This window comes from Alternaria ventricosa, assembly GCF_023758065.1.
Source record: "Alternaria ventricosa strain BMP 2768 chromosome Unknown scaffold_17, whole genome shotgun sequence".
Taxonomy (NCBI): Eukaryota; Fungi; Ascomycota; class Dothideomycetes; order Pleosporales; family Pleosporaceae; genus Alternaria; species Alternaria ventricosa.
Genome location: NW_026055697.1, coordinates 475,342 through 495,017, shown reverse-complemented (window position 1 = coordinate 495,017; position 19,676 = coordinate 475,342). Strand labels below are relative to the sequence as shown.

The following is a 19,676-nucleotide window of genomic DNA, read 5'->3' as shown; positions in this document are numbered from 1 at the left end:
GGTTCAGATACCCATCTGGTATCTTCGCCACGGGTGGGACGAAGATGCGGCAATTCCAGGAGCTGTCTGAACCGGAGAGACTAAAGTGGTTTGGATGGATACTAGCTTTGCTTCAACTGCGCAGCTTGCGCCGAGTTCGAATGACCGAGAGCCTTTGCGCTCATGACGGAGGAGGTTGTAAGCAGGAGCGCGGCAGCTGGCCGAGTTGCAAGTTCATACTGCCGGGGGTGTTGAATGAGGCTTTCGCTAAGGCGGGGGTGGACCTGGAGATTATGGTGTTGGATAGATTGGCTGTGTATCATGGGATGTATTGAGATGGTTGGTACTGAAGCTGGATCTTTGCGTTTGGGGTCATTTTATACAAGAAAGAATTAAACAGGTCTACAGACTACATCAAGACAAAAGCTTGCAAAGTGGGTAACCTAACTTTAACGTAGACTCTATGGTGTTCAGTTTTTTCCTAGGTTGGCGTGAGAGCACTAACTAAGAGAGTAGACGAGGGAGACATATTGCCATCGTGTGAATAGGAGCTTTTTGAAGTGTCTGGTGGTTCCGTACACGCAATTACACCTCTCATATATATGCCTTCGTTATTCCAGCTCATGGTGCCAGTGTCTTTCCTGCCTTGACGTGGCGACCGGCTAATGTGAATCCCATGTTTTGTTCGGCCAGCCATTTCCCCCTTCTTGAGCCATCGTGCACTCCTAGAGAATGGACTATCGACGTGAAGAGCACGTTCAGAGTTAGTGTCTCATAGAATATATCCCGTTTAGCTTCGGGGAGTGAATGGTGTCGCGATCACGGAGCGAGGCTTCAAGCGTGGCATGTCGGCAGTATGTAGATTTGCGTTGAAAGATTGGATTAGGGAAAGCGTTCTGTCGCCAATGATTGGGGGCAGAAGGGTTCAGTGTTGGCGTTCAAGCCGGCCAGCTTTGAGAACCTTGGAAAGTCCAGTATAGCTGCAGGCGTAGTCTTGCACAGGCGGGACTGAATGTATGAATGAACCCGAAACGCGTCATCGGGAAGTTGGATGTCCCTGGACATGGATTCCTGGAAGAGACCTGTCGACTGTGTCCATGGGTGGGGTCTGATGCGCTAGTAGTCATCACGTGATGCGTGGTGGCGCTAAGACGTGGAGCGTTAGCACCGAACGTCCTTTGAGAGGCGGTCGCCGCCGTCGCATACCGAACAGACAGGACACTACACGTCCGCACTCACCCACCCCCCTTCACCTCCCCGCGCCTAATCAACCCAGTCGCGATCATGGCCGAGCCGTACGACTACGACGGTATGGAGGACGAGTACGAGGATGAGGAGAACCGCGTCTTGCCCGAGGACTGCTGGGCGGTCATCAGCTCCTTCTTCGACACCAAGGGTCTGGTCTCGCAGCAGCTCGACTCGTACGATGAATTCACGCGCAACACAATCCAGGATATCGTAAAAGAAAACGGCAGCGTCATTCTCGAGCAAAATACGCCCTACAACCCCGATGAGGAGGAGAATCCCATCATCAAGCGCCGCTATGAAATTAAATTCGGGCGCGTCTACCTGGCGCGGCCAACACACACAGAAGGCGACGGCACCACGGTGCAACTTTACCCTCACGAAGCGCGTTTACGGAATCTCACCTACTCCGGTGCCATGTTGGCCGATATCGAGAACCGAATAATGGTCGCCCGTGAGGGACGCGAACCAGAGGAGGGCGATGACGAGGAGATGGAGGGTGGCTACACAGGCGGACCATCGCAGATCCGGTGGGAGCGTGAAGACATGCCAATGGATGATGGCGCTGCGGCGCGAGTCTTCATCGGAAAGCTTCCTGTCATGTTGCGGTCAGAGCTCTGCCATTTGCGAGCGCAGTCTGACGCGGACCTGTTCGCTCTGAACGAGTGCCCTTACGATCAGGGTGGATACTTCGTCATCAACGGAAGTGAGAAAGTCCTCATCGCTCAGGAGCGCAGTGCCGCGAACATTGTACAGGTCTTCCGAAAGAAGCAGGGTCCTATTCCATGGATCGCTGAGATTCGAAGTGCAGTCGAAAAGGGCACCCGGTTGATCTCATCATTCAACATTAAGTGGGCGGAGAACTCACTCGCGGGTCCCGGAAAACGTATCCCCGGTCCTTTCGCATACGCTACCCTCCCATACATCAAGGCGGATGTGCCCATGGCCATCGTCTTCCGCGCGCTTGGTATCGTTTCCGACGAGGAAATTCTGAGCCACATCGTTTACGACCGTACCGACACACAAATGCTGGAGCTGTTGAAGCCTAGTATCGAGGAGGGTTCAGTTGTTCAGGACCGAGAGACTGCTCTTGACTTCATTGCCAAGCGTGGCGCCAACTCAGGCACGAAGGACCGGCGTCTCAAGTTTGCGAGGGACATTATGCAGCGAGAATTCTTGCCGCATATTTCCCAGAAGGAGGGTCAGGACACACGCAAGGCCTACTTCTTTGGTTACATGATCCACCGCCTTTTGCAGTGTGTGTTGGGTCGCCGCGACGAGGACGATCGTGATCACTTCGGTAAAAAGCGTCTGGATCTTGCTGGACCTCTGGTTGCCAACTTGTTCCGTATTCTCTTCCTGAAGCTCACCAAGGACGTGTACAAGTACCTCCAACGATGCGTTGAGAACAACCAGGACTTCAACGTTCAGATGGCTGTCAAGGCCAGCATCATCACGAATGGTCTGAAGTACTCTTTGGCAACGGGTAACTGGGGTGACCAGAAGAAGGCCGCTTCCGCCAAGGCCGGTGTGTCCCAGGTGTTGAACCGATACACCTACGCCTCCACACTGTCGCATTTGCGTCGAACAAACACCCCAGTCGGTCGTGACGGCAAGCTAGCCAAGCCGCGACAGCTTCACAACTCCCATTGGGGCCTTGTTTGCCCTGCCGAGACTCCTGAAGGACAAGCTTGTGGTCTGGTCAAGAACTTGTCTTTGATGTGCTACGTCAGTGTCGGTAGCGACGCGTCGCCTATCATCGACTTCATGACACAGCGAAACATGCAGCTTCTGGAAGAGTACGACCAAAACCAGAACCCAGATGCGACCAAGGTCTTCGTCAATGGTGTCTGGGTTGGTGTTCACTCCAACGCCCAACAACTTGTCACAGTCGTGCAGGAGCTGCGACGAAACGGAACTCTATCTTACGAGATGAGTTTGATTCGCGACATTCGTGACCGAGAGTTCAAGATCTTCACAGATGCCGGCCGTGTCATGAGACCATTGTTCGTTGTTGAGAACGACATTCGGAAACCGAACCGCAACCACCTCATCTTTACCAAGGAAATCAGTAATAAGCTGAAGCAGGAACAGATGGAGACAAGCACGCGACAGGGATGGAGTCAGGATGAGGTCGAACAAGCCACATACGGCTGGAGAGGTCTTATCCAGGATGGTGTTGTGGAATACCTCGACGCTGAGGAAGAGGAGACCGCCATGATAACGTTCTCTCCTGAGGATCTGGAAGAGTGGCGAGAGATGAAGATGGGCCTACCTGCGGCTGAGCGTTCTACCGAAGGCGAGCACCGTCTTCGACGTCTCAAGCCACTACCAGACCCACGCATCCACGCCTACACTCATTGCGAGATTCACCCGGCCATGATTCTGGGTATCTGTGCCAGTATCATTCCTTTCCCCGATCACAACCAGTCGCCCCGTAACACCTACCAATCTGCCATGGGTAAGCAAGCCATGGGTGTCGCCCTCACCAACTTCGCGCTGCGCATGGAAACCATGATGAACGTCCTATACTATCCCCAGAAGCCATTGGCTACTACTCGATCAATGGAGTACCTCAAGTTCCGTGAGCTTCCCGCTGGTCAAAACGCCATTGTCGCCATTGCCACATACGGTGGTTACAATCAGGAAGATTCCGTCATTATGAACCAGAGCAGTATCGATCGTGGACTTTTCAGGAGTTTGTTCTACCGTGCATACACTGAGCAGGAGAAGCGTATTGGTGTCAACGTTCTGGAGCAGTTCGAGAAGCCTACGCGTGCCGATACACTCCGTCTGAAGGGTGGAACATACGACAAGCTCGACGATGACGGTGTCGTTGCGCCTGGTGTGCGTGTTTCTGGTGACGATATCATCATCGGAAAGACAGCTCCTATTGCAACCGACGCACAAGAGCTTGGTCAGAAGACTACTCTCCACACCAAGCGCGATGTCTCAACACCACTGCGTAGCACCGAGAACGGTATCGTCGACCAAGTGCTTTTCACCACTAACACCGAGGGACTCCGCTTCGTCAAGGTCCGTACACGAACGACCAAGGTACCGCAAATCGGTGACAAGTTCGCTTCTCGTCACGGTCAAAAGGGAACCATCGGTATCACCTACCGCCAAGAAGACATGCCCTTCTCCAAGGAAGGTCTAACCCCCGATCTGATCATCAACCCCCACGCCATTCCCTCCCGTATGACAATCGCCCATTTGATCGAGTGTCTACTCTCGAAAGTCGGCGCCATCACCGGGCAAGAAGGAGACGCCACACCCTTCACCGACATCACCGTCGACCAAGTCTCCGGCCTGCTCGAGGACGCCGGCTACCAGAAGCGTGGTTTCGAAATCATGTACAACGGCCACACCGGCAAGAAGATGCGCACGCAAATCTTCTTGGGCCCGACATACTACCAGCGTCTCAGGCACATGGTCGACGACAAAATCCACGCTCGTGCTCGTGGTCCCCTTCAAATCCTTACTCGCCAGCCTGTCGAGGGTCGTGCTAGGGATGGTGGCCTTCGTTTCGGAGAGATGGAACGTGATTGTATGATTGCGCACGGCGCCGCCGCCTTCTTGAAAGAACGTCTCTTTACCGTCTCAGACGCGTACACCGTACACGTGTGCGACATCTGCGGTCTGATGAGTCCTATTGCGTAAGTTTTCCCTCTCCCACATCTCCCCATCTCCCACCTAAACACTCTTACTAACTCCAACATCCAGCCAACTCAAAAAGGGCCTCTACGAATGCCGCCCCTGCCACAACAAAACCCGCATCTCCCAAATCCACATCCCCTACGCCGCCAAGCTGCTCTTCCAGGAACTCCTCGCCATGAACATTGCCACGCGCATGTTTACCGATCGCTCTGGATTGAGCGTCCGTGACTAGTCGTTGTCGGACGCTATGGATAGGCTTAGCCTGTCTTCTGAGCGGAAATCTGGTCGGGGGTATTCATACTTTCGGGTTTTCTCGTAGTCGTGTTTTTTTCTGCATGGTCATGGCGTTTCTTGATGTTTGTGTGCGTTTGGACAGAATGGTTGAAGAGGAAATACAAGGCTGCCGTTGGAAGGTTCAGCCTGGCGTTTTTTTAAGTTGCGAGCGCTTTTCTCATCTATGCGGGGGTTTAATCAGAGGCGAATCAAATAAGACAAAAACTGCATGTGATTAAAGACGAAGTAGCAATAATCTGTTTTGAGTACCAACCTAGATTGAACCCAGAATGTTACTCTGCAGATCGTGTTCACCACACAGGCATCATGCAAGATAAGTTGTACGAATCGGCATTATTGTGTTGCCTACTGCTTGGTATCTGTACTATCTATCCACACGCTCCCGTGTACGCCTTACCAAATGATTACCACCGCTCTCGTCATCATCAATATCACTCACTTCTTGAGTCCATCAAACGCAACGAGCGTCTCATCATCCTCAAACGCAAAAGACCAATCCTCGTCACTATCATAAGCGTCCTCGACACCCTCGATATCGTCGCCAGCGTCGTCCGCAGCTAATTGCCGCTCTCTTTCTCTTTCTTCATAACGTTCGATTTCCTATAATTCGTCCTGGGTCAAGTACGGTCGTTCTGGGGGCACGGGGAGCAAGAAGATGCGGGGGAAAGCTCGCTACGCTCCGCCGCCGAGAAGGTGCTCGATTGCGCCTTGGACGTTGCCGCCGCTGCGCCGTAGGGCGGCGACGTTGCGGTCGAACTCGTAGAAGCCCATTTCGTTGAGCTGCCTGAGTTGTACCTCGTAGATTTCCTCGGGTGGCCGGTTGTCTGCGGGGGCTGGTGGGGCACCGAAGCCGCCTGCGCCGCCGAATCCACCGGGACCGAAGAGTGCGGCGAAGGGGTTACCGCCGGCTTGTTGGCCTGCTTCGCCTCCTGGAGCTCCTGCTGCGTCTTGTCCACCAAAGGCTGCGAATGGGTTTGCTCCTGCGCCTCCTGCACCGCCCATCATCTGCATCATGTTGCGCATGGCTTCTGGGTCCTGCATCATCCTTTGGGCGGCCGCCGCGAACGGGTTCGCTTGTCCGCCTTGTGCGCCAGCTCCACCAAACAAGTTGGGAAAGGTGCCCGAGGCGTCTTGTGTGTTTTGTGCCGCACCACCCTGTTGCTGAGGAGCCAAAGGATTCTGGCCTCCAGCAAACAGATTGGCGAACGGGTTTGCTCCAGCGCCTGCGGCACCACCGGCTGTACCGAATGCGGAGAATGGGTCTGTTGGTCCGGTCGTATTAGGCTGGTTCGGTGTCGCGGTTGTGCCTTCTCCTGTGGCGGTCGAACCTGGCTGTGTGGTGTTGTCGGTAGCTCCTGGGGCTGGGAAACTCGGGCCTGTGGGACCCATATTCCGCTGCATCTGCAGTTGCATGCGCATCATCTCTGGGCTGAACATCATACGGCGCATTTCGGGGTTTCGGAGGACTTGCTGAAGCATCGGGTTGTCGCGGATCTATCTCAGATTAGACAACGCATAGTAGAAAGAGGGAACAAACTTACCATGGGGCTCTGCAGCATCATTTCTACTACTGCTGGGTTGTTCATAGCCTCGTTCATCTGCGATAGAAACATGGGGTTCTCCATTTGCTCTAGTAAAGCTTCTGGGTTTGTAGGAGGGCCGCCCATCTACCACGTGTCAGTAAATGTCCATGTCGAATCTCGGGTTGATCTAGACTTACGCCACCGTCCGGTCCGAAAGTGTCCATGCCTGGTAGACCGTGGAAACCGGCATAGCGCGCGCCTGTGAGCCCAGCGAGGGGGTTGTTGCCTGTTCCTGCAGCAATGTTGGTCGGCACCTGTGGCGTCTGGGTGTTGCCCCCGCTTGCTGTGCCCGCCGGGCCTTGGTTTCGTACGTTGCTGGCGGCACCCTTGACGAGATGGACTGTGTGGCCATCCTTGATCTTAACGCTAGCGAGTGTGTCGTGGTCCTTCAGTACGCGACCGGAGTATATCAGGCGTTGGCGTTCGGCGGGAACATCTGCGTATTCCGACGTCGAGAGTTTGGCCTTGAGGTCGGCAACTGTGGTGGTTTGGGCTAGTGTGAGAACGTGCTTCTGGTCGTTTGCAGCCTTGACATTGAAGGTGATCTGCGTGTCCTCGGTGGTTGTGGCGGCGTCGTCGGCCATGGTCGCTGATTTACGAGCGTGGGGTAGTGATAGGAAGCTCTAGGCACTTGGAGGAATAGAGCAGTCTGGGTATAACTGTTGACTGCGAACTGATACGTGTCCTTGACGAGTATGGGTGGTGTATAGCAGCAGAGATGTTTGACTGTGCGAGAGGCCGTCGTTAGCTTGGATAGGATTGGAAGGCAGTAGAACGTCACTGGACCCGCACCTGGTACCCTGCCGTTTCTTAGCGCGTGCCCGTGCATATCGCGCGGCTTCCGCTGACTAAGACACGCGCGCCAAGCCTCTGGGTGGGGGCAGGAGCGGAGGTTGGCCGGGGAAGCCAGCCGAGGTATCTTTTGAGCGTTGAGTAGCTGTCGGCCGTCATGCAAGCTACAATGGCGTCCGCGACGACTCTAACTACCCGACATCGTCTTCGAGTTCCTGACTGAACCCTTTACTACACCCTACAATAAAGCTGTTTGCTACCATACATATTACGCTCAACAACAATCAAACTTCATCATGAAAGGCATACAGATCAAGGAATATGTCTCGGTAAGCATCCTACCTAGCAATGTACCAGCTTCAAGCTTCACTACTAACTCTATCAGGGCCCAGAGGATCTCAAGGTCCTCGATCTCCCGACCCCGACTCCCAAATCGAACGAGTACCTAATCGCCATCCACGCCTCAGCAACCAACTTCTTCGATCTCCTCCAGATCCGCGGCAAATACCAACACCAACCTGCATTCCCCTGGATAGCCGGTTCAGAGTTCTCCGGCGTTGTCCTCAAAGCACCGACCTCGCTCGCAGGAGGCAAGACACCGAAGTTCAAGGAGGGCGACAAGGTCTTTGGTGCTTCCCAGGGCGGCTACGCAACACACATTGTTTGCACAGAGGAGAGACTCAAGCCTGTGCCAGAGGGATGGAGTTTCGAAGATGCTGCTGGTGTATTTGTTACAGCGCCGACGAGCTATGCTGGATTGGTGACTAGAGCAGGCATCAAGAAGGGTAAGCCATCGGAACTCCGAACCCTGTTAATTTTCCCATATAGAGACTAACACTGCTACGTAGGCGACTGGGTACTCGTCCACGCAGCAGCCGGCGGCGTCGGTCTCGCCGCCGTGCAAATCGCCAAAGCCTTCGGCGCGACCGTCGTAGCCACTGCTGGCACATCACATAAACTCGACGTTGCGCGTTCCTTCGGCGCAGACTACGCCGTCTCCTACCGCGACAAAGACTGGCCTGAGCAAGTGAAGAAGCTCACTCCCAAGGGCCGGGGCGTGGATATCGTATACGACCCTGTTGGTTTGATCGCACAGTCCATGAAGTGCACAGCCTGGAACGGCAGACTTTTGGTCATCGGATTTGCGGCAGGCGATATCGAGAAGATGGCTACGAACCGCATTTTGCTCAAGAACGTTAGTGTTGTTGGGTTGCATTGGGGTGCGTACGCGATGAACGAGCCCGAGATGCAGGATAAGGTTTGGGACGGTATCTTCCAGCTTGTCAAGGAGGGGAAATACAAGGGCACTGCTTTTACCGATGTGGAGTACGTCGGTCTTGACAGTGTACCCGCGGCGCTAAAGGCGTTGGGTGGCCGCAATAGCTGGGGTAAGGTTGTTGTCAAGGTACCACAAGAGGGTGGAAGCAAGATGTAGAGTGCCTGGCAACATCATTTGTTAAACTATGCGCAAAGTCCAGCATACAACGAGAAGCCTGAATTACAGCATAAACTACTCCACCACTCTCGCCCTAACATACCGCAGCGTCCTCACCTCAAAATCATTACAGTCATTGCACGAAGGTCCAGGCCGCAAAAGCCTACGATCACGCCTCGATACCACAGTCTCTCCCAAATCTCTCTTCCACCGCCTTTCCACTACATCCCCATCCCACACTAACGCCCACTCTTTCCCCTTCTCCTCTTCTTCCCCACCATCACCAAACCCAAACTCAAACCTCCACATCTTCGCATACTGCACAACGCGTTCCAACTCCTCCTTCCTCGCCTCGAAAGTCTCCAGCACCAACTCCAGCGTCTTGAGATCAGGCAACGCAGAAACGACATGTGCGCCCCAAGACTGTGAGTTGAGCCGCGGATGCCGACCAGCCTTGCGCTGTTCAGCACGCAGACGCATGGCTTTGCCCGAGGGGCGGCCTTCGTTGAGGTCGTAGCGCCCGAACGACGGGTCGAGATGGAGGTTTACGGCTACGTTCCATGTTGACCAGTCTGTGCGTGTGAGACGTAGCGTGAGATGGGTTAGGGGTTGAGCGAGGGTGACGTGGAGGCTGCGAGATGATGGTAGCATGGATTCAGCAGCGGTGGGAAGACGTTTCAGAATGTCTTTAAGGCGCTGCGGTTGTGTATCCGGTAAGTCGACGACGGATGGTACAAAATAATTGTAATCAAGAGAGCGTGAGCACCCCTCTATCTTCGTCCATCCATCATCACGGAAACAGCGCATAGGTACCAGGTATGCGCCCTGCTGTCTAGCGTTGCCTCCCATCGCATTCAACATATCCCCCAGCTTCCCGTTTTCCAGCTCACGCTGCTTGATTGTGATATCCAGTCCGCGTATCTGTGCTAGTTGCCATGCTGGCATTCCAGCGCTTCGAAGATGTCGAGATGCACCCATGCGGTATGCATTCACCTTCGATGGCATGTTCCACGTCTCCAGATACACCGCCTTACAAGTATGGAGGAGTGATACCGTTATATCAGAAGGATGCAAAGGTCTCCCGCCAGCCAAACTCCTAGCATTTTGACCGTGACCGAGGTATTTGACATGAACGACTGGTATGGAGTCTTTAGGGCCAAGGTAGTCGATAGGGTAGGAAGTTGTGTCCGTGAGAAAGTAGGTATAGATTATCTCTCTGAGTTCCAGAGGAAGTGATGTGAAGAGGCGGCAGTTGTGTTGGGGTAGGACTCTTGAAGGATCTAAAGACCATGCTAGTGGTTCACGATTTATTTTCGGGCGAGCGCAATGTAGATCGGCATTTTTGGCTGGGGTACTATCAGTGGACTTTGTGTCGCTGGGTGTTGGTTCGTGTGCGGCTTCTTGGGTGGTGTCCAGTCGATCTTGGTAGCGTGTGCATTCGTAGCAGATCCCGCATCGATCATTAGCCATTGTGGTATCTTGACTATCTTTGCAGATCGATAAACAGAACTGGGGAGATTTGTATAACAATGATGGCAGCAGGAGGGATTTCTTGTATCGAAGTGGATGAGTCAAATGTAGATGTGTATGGTTGCCTGCAGGCCGATCCCGTCCTTGCAATTTAGGCGTCCCAGTTGAGGTGGGTATCCGCCACCTGGACACGAGCGAATCAAGTAAAGCGGCCGCTGGGCTCTAACAGCTTGCCAATCGCCTTCTTGATATACTCCTCACCCTCAACCCATCCTCCACCTATCAGTCGCTGAAGCTCCTCAACATTACTCATCCTCAACCCTGGAATATGAGCGAAGAGCTTCTCAATCACATCCGTGAGACTGCCTTGCGTGATTGCACCAGCAATAGCCCGATACATCCCAGACTTACGTGTGTATCTCGCGTCGGAGCATCCAGTCTCTGCCATGGCATCGGCATAAATATCCGCGTACTTCTGCATCTCCCATGTGGGCATGTGGGGTGAGTCAGCAAGAGAAAAGTCTTTGTTCCAATCACGACGGAGGAAGTCGGGTAGTGAAGCATAGCCGATACAGCGAGGGACGGCGAGACAGTCATCCCAGTCGATGATGCCTGTAACGTTGCCGTCGTCATCTACGAGAATGTTCTGTAGATCGAGATCAGGATGACGGATGACGAAGGTCTCCTTCTCGTCGGCATCTGCGGGATCTTTTTTCGAAGCGGCGATGGTAGGGTGGTCGTGAAGCATGTCGATGATCTTGCGCATTCCAGATACCATGTTCAGTATATCTTGATCAACATCGGGATCGTATTCAGGGATCGCAGGCCAGCTCTCCTCCAAGTCCAGCTTCCAGTAGTCCAGATTCTTTTTGAATGGTCCATATGGGTACACTTGGGTTGGTCCTCCTAGATCCTCCGCAGTGAGTTCGTACGGCGGCTTCCAGCGATATGAGACTGTAGTTGTTGGCGTCGCGCCCAAAGAAAGTGCGTCCTTGCAATCTACAAGACCAACCTCATTGAAGCTCACGTCTCTTAGCTGCGACATACACTGCGCAAGTGAGCGCAGAATATTACGACGCTTCTTCTCCGTTTGTGGAGAAACGCAGTTGGTGGTGACATGATTGCGATCACTAGGCTTGTCATACCAGACGTTTTGGGCGGCTTTTCCAGGCATGCGCTTCATCAAGATGTATGGTGCGCCGATGAAAGAGGTCTCGATATCTAGAGCGAAGTCAACGACTTCTGGTATCGGGATGGAAGTTTTGTTTCGCAGCCACTGCATCAAGGTCACTTCGCAGCGTAGGTTGTGCTGATCGCCTGGCTGCCACCGGGCTGCAGTTCCAATAGCAGGGACTCTGAAAACATATCGTTCGACAAGACGGTTGGGAGGCTCGTCTTTTACCGCTGCCATGAACACAACGTGATGAAATCCACCATCCCTGCGTTGCGTAACATGGCACTCCTCTAAAGCAATATCGACGGAGCTGTAGCTCTCGATGACCGAATGCAGCAGCTGTCTGAATGCCGAATCAGGAATTGCGTGAATCTTTTCCCAATCAAAGCGAGACATCCCGGCTTCAGATGCATCTGTCCTGACGATGGTGTCGCGATCGTCCCCAGTGCCAGTATCTGCTTCACTCTTTGCAGTTGTGCATGTATTGCCGTCTTGCGACTGCGTCGTGTTACTCGGAATCAGAAGACTATCATCTTCTTGACATGCTTGTATGTTTCGCGAGGATGCGCTATCCCTTTGCTGGCTACGGCTTGAAGGATCCGAAGGCACGTCAAAGCTCTCCAACATGTCGTTGTGAATGTTTACTGCCGTCGACGCGTCGCCCATAACCTCTTTCAGAGAACGAATAATCGTAGTCGAGCCGTTCGTAGTCGTGGAGCTATCGTGGTGATGTACCTTGTCGAAGATGGACCCAGCAAGCTTATAAGTCAGAGTCGAGGTGACGGTGGATCGGCTCCCAGCTTCACGAATTGTACGTTTGTCGTCAGTTGCGGTGCTCTCGCAAGCGGTTGATCCTTTGTCTACTTTGTTAAGAACGTGATTGTTTTTCGCAATGTCGACATGGTCATCGGACGACTGCGCAAAGCCTTCATTCGTGATCTGCTGAACACCGGGCTCAGCGATATCGGACCCTCGAAAGATGTCATCAACTTCCCACCCACCACTGGACTCCTGCTCGAGGCTGAGTGTGAGCGGTTCGAGCTGGTACACGTCGTCGCTGGTCTCGGATGTGCGTTCTTCGTGGGTCTTGGGCGAGACGGTTCGACCGTGTTTATAGTGGAACAGTCTCCGCAAAGAAGCCAGCATGCGCGATGCTCTTCCTGATTTGGGAGCTTCCATGGCGTTGAGTGCAGGCGGGATGACGGAAGATGCATTGAGTGTCGTCACCTTTGCTTGACGATTCGGCCATAGGCTTGTGATATTGTTTAGAATACCCATAGCTAGTAGAGTTGAGTTGGCCACTCGTGATCGTGAGAGGGTAGCAGGTGGTTGAAAGGTCCAAGTGAGAATGTGTTTATGTATTGCAAGAGTCGAAAGCTTTGACCGTATTCTTTGTGATTCACTGCTGCCGGTAAATGCGACCAGGAAGCGATAGGTTGCACTTATGCCTTTCACACGACCCAGTTCTTGCTGATTCAAAAGTTTGCAGAATGCCCTGGCTTTACTGTCCAATATCAGTACGCGCACATTCAACTCCACTGTTGATCAAATACCCAGCCAAAGACATTCCTTGCCCCCTTAACGACCCAATTACAAGATCTCGAAGCTCAAAGTTCTGGTCCGTTACCTTTGAGAATATCTACCATGGCAGTATTCAGTTTGCCCTTCGTGCGACTCTATGGGCCCGGTTGGGTTGTCTCATGGAGTGGCCGTTATTGCAACATTTGGCGAATGACGTCCGACATGGAAGGGCACCACTGTATAGAGCCTGGATGCGGCACAATCAAGCGCAGTTGCTTCGAGCGGCTACATCTTGCATACTGTTGCGTACCCATTCAGATGGCCAATGGCCAGTGGCGGTTCTGCGGCAACCGATTCGGAGTAGAATCTCCTCATGGTTGCTCATTACACCATTACGGCGAGTATGAAGATAACCGCTTTTTCCAGATGGCGAAGAAGAATTTGGACTATGAGCTCCCGAGCAAGTTCCCCCACGAGCAGATCGGATGGCAGATGGACTTACCCAAGCTCGGAGATATCCGCTTTCCGTTCACTATGTGCATGGGTCTGATCAGTGGTCAACCGAGCTTTGTTAGAGTTCTGAAGGTCTCGCCAGACGGTTCGCCCGCTGAGATCTGTGAGATCGTTAAGGTAGCAGATAGGGATTTGCAGCTCACCAAACCCAAGACCAGCAACGACCGTTCCTCGGACAACGACTCTGCAGAGGCAAATGCAATTCCTCGAAAGCCAGCAGTACTCCTTAGTATAATCGAGGAGGAAGAGACAAACGAAGAAGCATATAATGATGCCGCCTCTTATATGACCTACAACCTTGCTATCAGAGAGGTCAATCGGGATCGAGAAAGGGGATTAAAAGACTCCCAGAAAGCCAGAGCAGCTGAGAAAGCAGCAAAAGCCGCTTCTTCCAAGTCCAGGGCCAAGTTGCAGAAGCCGGAGAGTATGAAAGAGAAAATAGCTGCAGCAAAGCGGAAGAAGAAAGACTGATCAACGTGTCCCTGTTCTGTAAGTACTTCAATTAAATACTGATTTGTTTCCGCGTAAAATCGGCGCAATTCTTTGCTATCGCTGACGAATGTAGTTCCGTAATCAGTCAGCACCCGAACATCGTTTTGCGTTGATAGAATCGCAGGTGCTGAGATGCGATGTGAAAATTGCAGGATGATCAGACATAATGGTAACCACTGGCTGCGCTGTGATGCACTGTGGTCAGCGAAAGCTTAGCGAGGCAACCTGGCGTTCATGAGATATGCGCGACGCGTGTAAATGTCCTCTGTTCAAAACGCCTTAAGCGTATAAGATCTGTTTGTGATGAATGGAAAGAATTCTCAGAAGTCTCCGTGTCTTTCGTGACGTGCGGTGTTTGGTGACGAGATGTGGATAAGGTTCGAGTTGGAAAGAACTTTGGAGCACTGACCACCAAAGCGCGTTGCTGACTAATCACCAATCGCCTAGCTCCTTGCTACGCGCATGCGCGTTGAAGCTGCGACTTATCCTCCGCTCTTTGCTGACTTCCGTTATTTTCGACTTTCGGTGCGCTTGTATATCTCTTGTATCTATTGCTGTGGCCACTTGGTACTGAACTGGCTTCGTCATCGTGTCAAGCCTTGTACCTGCCACATTTCCCACCGATCGCGAAACAAAACCCGGCCCAGAAGCCTAGCCTGAGTTTGCGCGCGATTGTCACGACCAGCATACTTGAGGAACTCAGTACAGCCTTTCACGTATCTGTGGCCACTGCAGCTTCCTGGGTTCGACGGCGGAATGAACACTGCGAAACCAGAACCATTACTTGCCATGGCTGTGGGGTGAAAGTAACGGCACAACAATATGCCTGTCACTCCTGTACCGCACTCAATCTTGCAGACAGAATGAGAATGTCTCACATGAATAGTCGAGGATTGTGTGACAGAATTCACGCTGTTGTCAAGTGTCAGTATAATTTGGCGTGACAAGTCTGGGCTTTCCGACTGTCGAACAACACGACCGCATTCACTCTGAACCTTTAGCAAGCCAGTATTCGCCATCGTTCTCAGATGATTCTGCGGCTTCATTTCACCCCATGAGCTACCAGCTCTCTCGACTATAAGTTCGTCCCCTATTCTCCCCACATCAGTACTCACCGTCCGAAACCCTACACCTTCTTTACAGAGCAACCAAAACTTCGCCACTTGCTCTTTACACATACTACTCGCATTCGAAGCATTGTTTCAGACCATCATGTCATCGGAAGAGGAGAAGATAATATCCACGCTGGCCAATTTAGACATTGGCATGACCGCGCACGAGTCGACAGCTGACCCGAACAGCATTCCAGCCGACGAACATGCCAACCAAAACAAGACTTATCGAAACCAGCCCTCTAGACCTAAGGGGAACGAAGAGACTGAGGATGGCGGCATGAATTCTGGCATTGGCTTGGACGAACCAGTGTCTGATGATGATGACGACCACGAGCGCTACATTGTTGATGACGATGAAAGCATTCACCTTGCTCTTAATCTAAAACGCCACGACTGGGAGGCTCTTCGACGAATTACAGACGACAAGTTCAAGGATATTGCCCTGCTATCCGTGGATCCCAGCGGCCAGCTTGAGCGTGCAGATGTCGAAATCCTCTCGCGCTATGAGGGCGAAATGAACCTCGTTGTGACGCTTCAAGTCCGTCACAAAGACCAGGGTGATCAAGACTACGTCGTATCGGTGCCATCCGTGGGCACGCAACCTCGCTGGCGAGCGGGAGACGCCCACAATCTGAGAAACGAAGTTGGTCTTATGAAGTACCTCTTTCAGCACACGGATGTTCCGGCCCCAAAGGTCATCGCATCAGCAGAGTCTGTAGAGGGATCCAAACTAGGTGCGCCTTACATACTCATGAAGCGTTTACCTGGCCGTCGTGCGCATGAGATTTGGTTCGAAGATGCCTCGGACATGAGCCACATTACCGCAGTCCGTATCTCAAAGGAAACTGAGGTAAAGCGTGTGAACCTATTACGTTCACTTGCCAAGGCTATGGCAGGGCTACAAAAGGTTGAGTTCAAGGGCATTGGCATTCCTGCGTTTACCGATGGGGAGAGCAGTGAGACGCCCCGCGTTTCCTATTTATCTCAGTGGAAGGATGAATCCGACCTCACGCATGAAGACCTGGAGTCTGACACTCAGGTCTACCAGTACGGACCATTCGCGTCAAGTATCGAGTACTTGACTCCTAACTTCAAGACTATTTGGCCGCCCCTAGATTCTGAGGTACTGGATACCTTGTATCCAGGCACCTGCGACCGCCTTAGAGCGCTAGGCTACCGGAAAGTGCTCGAGATCATCTTTTCGCATCCCGTCATCAGGACCTCCAAAGCGTCTAACGCCGAGGCTAGCGAGGAAGAGACCTTTGTCCTGGGGAATGATCTCTACCTCCATAATATTCTCGCCGACGATGATGGCAACGTTACAGGCATTCTAGACTGGAGTGTCTTCGCAAGTCCACGTTTCGTGGGTTACGCCTCACTTCCCTTTTTTCTCCGCCGTGATTGGCACACTTGCTTCACTCTGCACGACTATCCATGCATGGGATACCAACTGCACCACTATCGTCAAGTCTATACCAAGGCTATGGAGGAGACCGGATGTGCCGAGGCACGCTTCACCGCTAAGTCAGGCATGTACCTCGCGATCGTAGAAGTACTGACCAGTTCAATGTCTGCCCCCGAGCTTATCAAGAAGATTATGCTTGAGATACCAGAACTGCGTCGCACAGACCTCAATGAGTTCAACATGCTCCTGGGGCGAGACGACTGGCCCGAGGCCGAAGAGTGGTTGGCGGGGAAGATTGGAGAGCTTCTGGACAGCAAGCCCTTATCACGTTGAAGGGGCCTATGGAGGGAGTGAGATGTGCTGAATACGTGCGTTCATCACGGACAGCATCATGAGTACGGAGACTAATCAAAGAAAGCTTAGTTGATGGACAGCCCGAGGTCAGCTGGTATCAGGTCCTGTCGCCAGAGTTCTTTTCGAATATCGTGCGCTGCATGGCCATATGAATATAGAAGTTCTGTTTATATTACACCGTTGCTCATTGACTGAAGTACCTTTGATGTTTTCCTTTCTTCTCTCGCTACATGTGGTCAAGTGAAGATCGCTACGTCATGGATCGTGCCTGACATCACCACTCTCACAAGTACACATCTGAGTACATAAACATATCTGTAGTAGTTTCTGAACAGCATACAACTCGGAACCACTAATCTGAAAAATTAACAGAAACCATGGCATCCCCATTAACAATAGTCGTCACCGGCGCCAACCGCGGAATCGGCCAAGGCATCATCAACCTCCTAGCCACCACCCAACACCCCCAACCCCTCCACATCTACGCCACATCCCGCGGCGGCGTAGACCTCAAAATCCAAGCCAAACCCCCCAACGAGATCCGCTACGCAAAACTCGACGTCTCAGACAAATCATCCATAACATCTTTCCTCAAGACCGCGCTCAACGACAGCGGCAAAATCGACGTCTTGATCAACAACGCCGGCATAAACAACAACAACAACGAAACCCCCGATGCCGCCGAACAAGTCATCAACGTGAACTACCACGGCACAAAACAAATGTGCCAACTCTTCCTCTCCGAAGGACAAATGTCATCCACACCAAACGCGCGTATCGTAAACGTCTCCAGCACCGCCTCTTCCTTGTCAAACTATCCCAGCGCCACTGCAACCCGTTTCCGGTCCGCGACTTCCATCTCCGGCGTCGACACCTTGGCTCAAGAATACATCGACTCCGTACGCTCATCATCCCAAGAGTCCGCCGGGTTTGGCGCACCGCCGAAATCGTATCAAGTCAGTAAAGCGCTGATGAACGCGCTAACAGTCGTTCTGGCACGTGAGAACGAGGGCATGTTAGTGAATTGCTGTTGTCCTGGGTGGGTGGATAGTGATATGGGGAATCAGATTGGGAGGCCGCCGAAGACGTTGGAGGAGGGGGCGAGGATACCGGTGAGGTTGGGGGTTGGGCAGCTTGGTAAGGGAGGGGATGGAGACGGCGGTTTAACACAGGAGACTGAGCTGGTTACTGGTAGATATTATGGCAACGACGGAGTTACAGATCGGGGGTGGGGGAGGGCGAGGGAGTGGTAGATTAAGGTTATTGTAGATGGTATGGGAGTACAGAAATTAGTTCTTTGTATCTTGGAGCGAAAGGACCGAGTACACAGAACCCCATCCCCACACTTCCAAAAGCCCACCTCAATCAATCCAAAAACCAACTCGGCACCTCGGGCCCCCAAACCGCCAAACTCTCATCCCCCGCCTCCCCCCACCCCACAGGCGTCTCTTCATTAACACAATCCCCATCCGCATAATGCTCAATCATATTCCCCGTCGTATCCCACCAATAATCAAACAACTGACTCCCCAATATATGCCTCCCCACGCCCCAAACACTCTTATACCCCTTACTCGCCAACCACTCATGCCCCAAATTCTGTGTATCAAAGTCGTGGACTTCGAAACTGCAGTGATGGACATGTGAGGTGGGGTTGCTGGAGAGGAAAATGGTGTGGTGGTCTGTGTAAGCCGGACCGAGGTCGAGGTGGGCGAAGATGGCTACGTCTTTTTGCTGGGGGAGGGAGGGGGAGCTGGGGTTTGGGTTTATGTAGAGGAAATCGGTGGGCACGATGTTGAAGGTGCGGGTGTACCATTGCATTTCGGCTTGGAAGTTTTGGACACAGAGGCCGTAGTGGCCTAGTTTGTGGACGGCGGCGGGACCGGGTTTGAAGCGTTGGAAGCGCGCGATGCGGGGTTTCTCGTTTTCGTAGTTTGTTGTTAGGACTTCGGGAAATGGGCCTGGGTCCTTTTTGGTCTGGCCGTGGATTAGGTTTATGGGAAAGCCTTCTGGGTCGTGCAATGTGATCATGTGGCCGCCGCCTGGTGCGTCGATCAACTCTTCGATAGGTCCCGCACCCGCGACTTTCGACGCTTTCTCTAGCTCAGCGTAGCTTTCTACTTCGAAACAGCCGCCGAGGAACTTCTTTTCTCCTTCTTGTGCGTAGTAGACGTATTGGTCTGAGCCGTAGCCTTTGAACCATTTCTTGCCTGGGGCTTTTTGGGCCACGCTCATGCCGAAGTCACGGAGGAATGTGGTTATTTCGTCTAGATCAGGGTGTTGGTAGCGCATGTGGACTAGTTTTGTGAGTTTGATTTGGGCATCGCGGTCGATGTTTTGTTCTTGCTGCCATTGTCGGAGTGGTTTGCAGGGCTTGGGTATGGCGATGGATTGATGGACAGAGGAGCCGCGGTTTGGTGATGTTTCCCGGCTTGGGTTCTGGGAGTGTGGTCAGCCAAGTTTTGAATGTTGGTATTTTCGTTTGTCAAGAAAGAGTTGGTCCCAAAGGCGACTTCATGTGTTCGAAGATGCCAAAGAGTATCGAGAATGCAGATGTGGGGCCGTTGTAGGTACATACGGCAGGTGTGATTTTGTCATTGAACTCGTCGAAAGCCATGTTGAAAGAATCCCCAAGTTTCTTTCT

At 52.6% G+C, this 19,676-nt stretch overlaps 8 protein-coding genes across 8 annotated transcripts; 5 read left to right on the top strand and 3 right to left on the bottom strand.

Moving 5' to 3' along the window:
* Positions 1–1,263: 1,263 nt before the first annotated feature.
* RPB2 (DNA-directed RNA polymerase II subunit RPB2) lies at positions 1,264–5,116 on the top strand (the record flags this gene model as incomplete). Its single annotated transcript, XM_049346522.1, has 2 exons — positions 1,264–4,883; positions 4,951–5,116. 2 exons carry the CDS (start codon positions 1,264–1,266, stop codon positions 5,114–5,116), a joined length of 3,786 nt encoding a protein of 1,261 aa, XP_049196412.1.
* Positions 5,117–5,850: 734 nt separating this feature from the next.
* J4E93_008623 (uncharacterized protein) lies at positions 5,851–7,345 on the bottom strand (the record flags this gene model as incomplete). Its single annotated transcript, XM_049346521.1, has 3 exons — positions 5,851–6,672; positions 6,720–6,845; positions 6,899–7,345. The coding sequence occupies 3 exons, from the start codon at positions 7,343–7,345 to the stop codon at positions 5,851–5,853; spliced, it is 1,395 nt and encodes a 464-aa protein (XP_049196411.1).
* A 504-nt stretch (positions 7,346–7,849) lies between these two features.
* J4E93_008622 (uncharacterized protein) lies at positions 7,850–8,988 on the top strand (the record flags this gene model as incomplete). The annotated part of the gene is made up of 3 exons (XM_049346520.1): positions 7,850–7,882; positions 7,939–8,338; positions 8,402–8,988. 3 exons carry the CDS (start codon positions 7,850–7,852, stop codon positions 8,986–8,988), a joined length of 1,020 nt encoding a protein of 339 aa, XP_049196410.1.
* Positions 8,989–10,657: 1,669 nt separating this feature from the next.
* On the bottom strand, positions 10,658–12,910 carry J4E93_008621 (uncharacterized protein; the record flags this gene model as incomplete). The annotated part of the gene is made up of 2 exons (XM_049346519.1): positions 10,658–12,864; positions 12,907–12,910. The coding sequence occupies 2 exons, from the start codon at positions 12,908–12,910 to the stop codon at positions 10,658–10,660; spliced, it is 2,211 nt and encodes a 736-aa protein (XP_049196409.1).
* A 561-nt stretch (positions 12,911–13,471) lies between these two features.
* J4E93_008620 (uncharacterized protein) lies at positions 13,472–14,137 on the top strand (the record flags this gene model as incomplete). Its single annotated transcript, XM_049346518.1, has 1 exon — positions 13,472–14,137. One exon carries the CDS (start codon positions 13,472–13,474, stop codon positions 14,135–14,137), a length of 666 nt encoding a protein of 221 aa, XP_049196408.1.
* A 1,233-nt stretch (positions 14,138–15,370) lies between these two features.
* J4E93_008619 (uncharacterized protein) lies at positions 15,371–17,011 on the top strand (the record flags this gene model as incomplete). The annotated part of the gene is made up of 1 exon (XM_049346517.1): positions 15,371–17,011. One exon carries the CDS (start codon positions 15,371–15,373, stop codon positions 17,009–17,011), a length of 1,641 nt encoding a protein of 546 aa, XP_049196407.1.
* Positions 17,012–17,409: 398 nt separating this feature from the next.
* J4E93_008618 (uncharacterized protein) lies at positions 17,410–18,285 on the top strand (the record flags this gene model as incomplete). The annotated part of the gene is made up of 1 exon (XM_049346516.1): positions 17,410–18,285. One exon carries the CDS (start codon positions 17,410–17,412, stop codon positions 18,283–18,285), a length of 876 nt encoding a protein of 291 aa, XP_049196406.1.
* A 112-nt stretch (positions 18,286–18,397) lies between these two features.
* Positions 18,398–19,550, bottom strand: J4E93_008617 (uncharacterized protein; the record flags this gene model as incomplete). Its single annotated transcript, XM_049346515.1, has 2 exons — positions 18,398–19,463; positions 19,546–19,550. 2 exons carry the CDS (start codon positions 19,548–19,550, stop codon positions 18,398–18,400), a joined length of 1,071 nt encoding a protein of 356 aa, XP_049196405.1.
* Between the last annotated feature and the right edge of the window lie 126 nt (positions 19,551–19,676).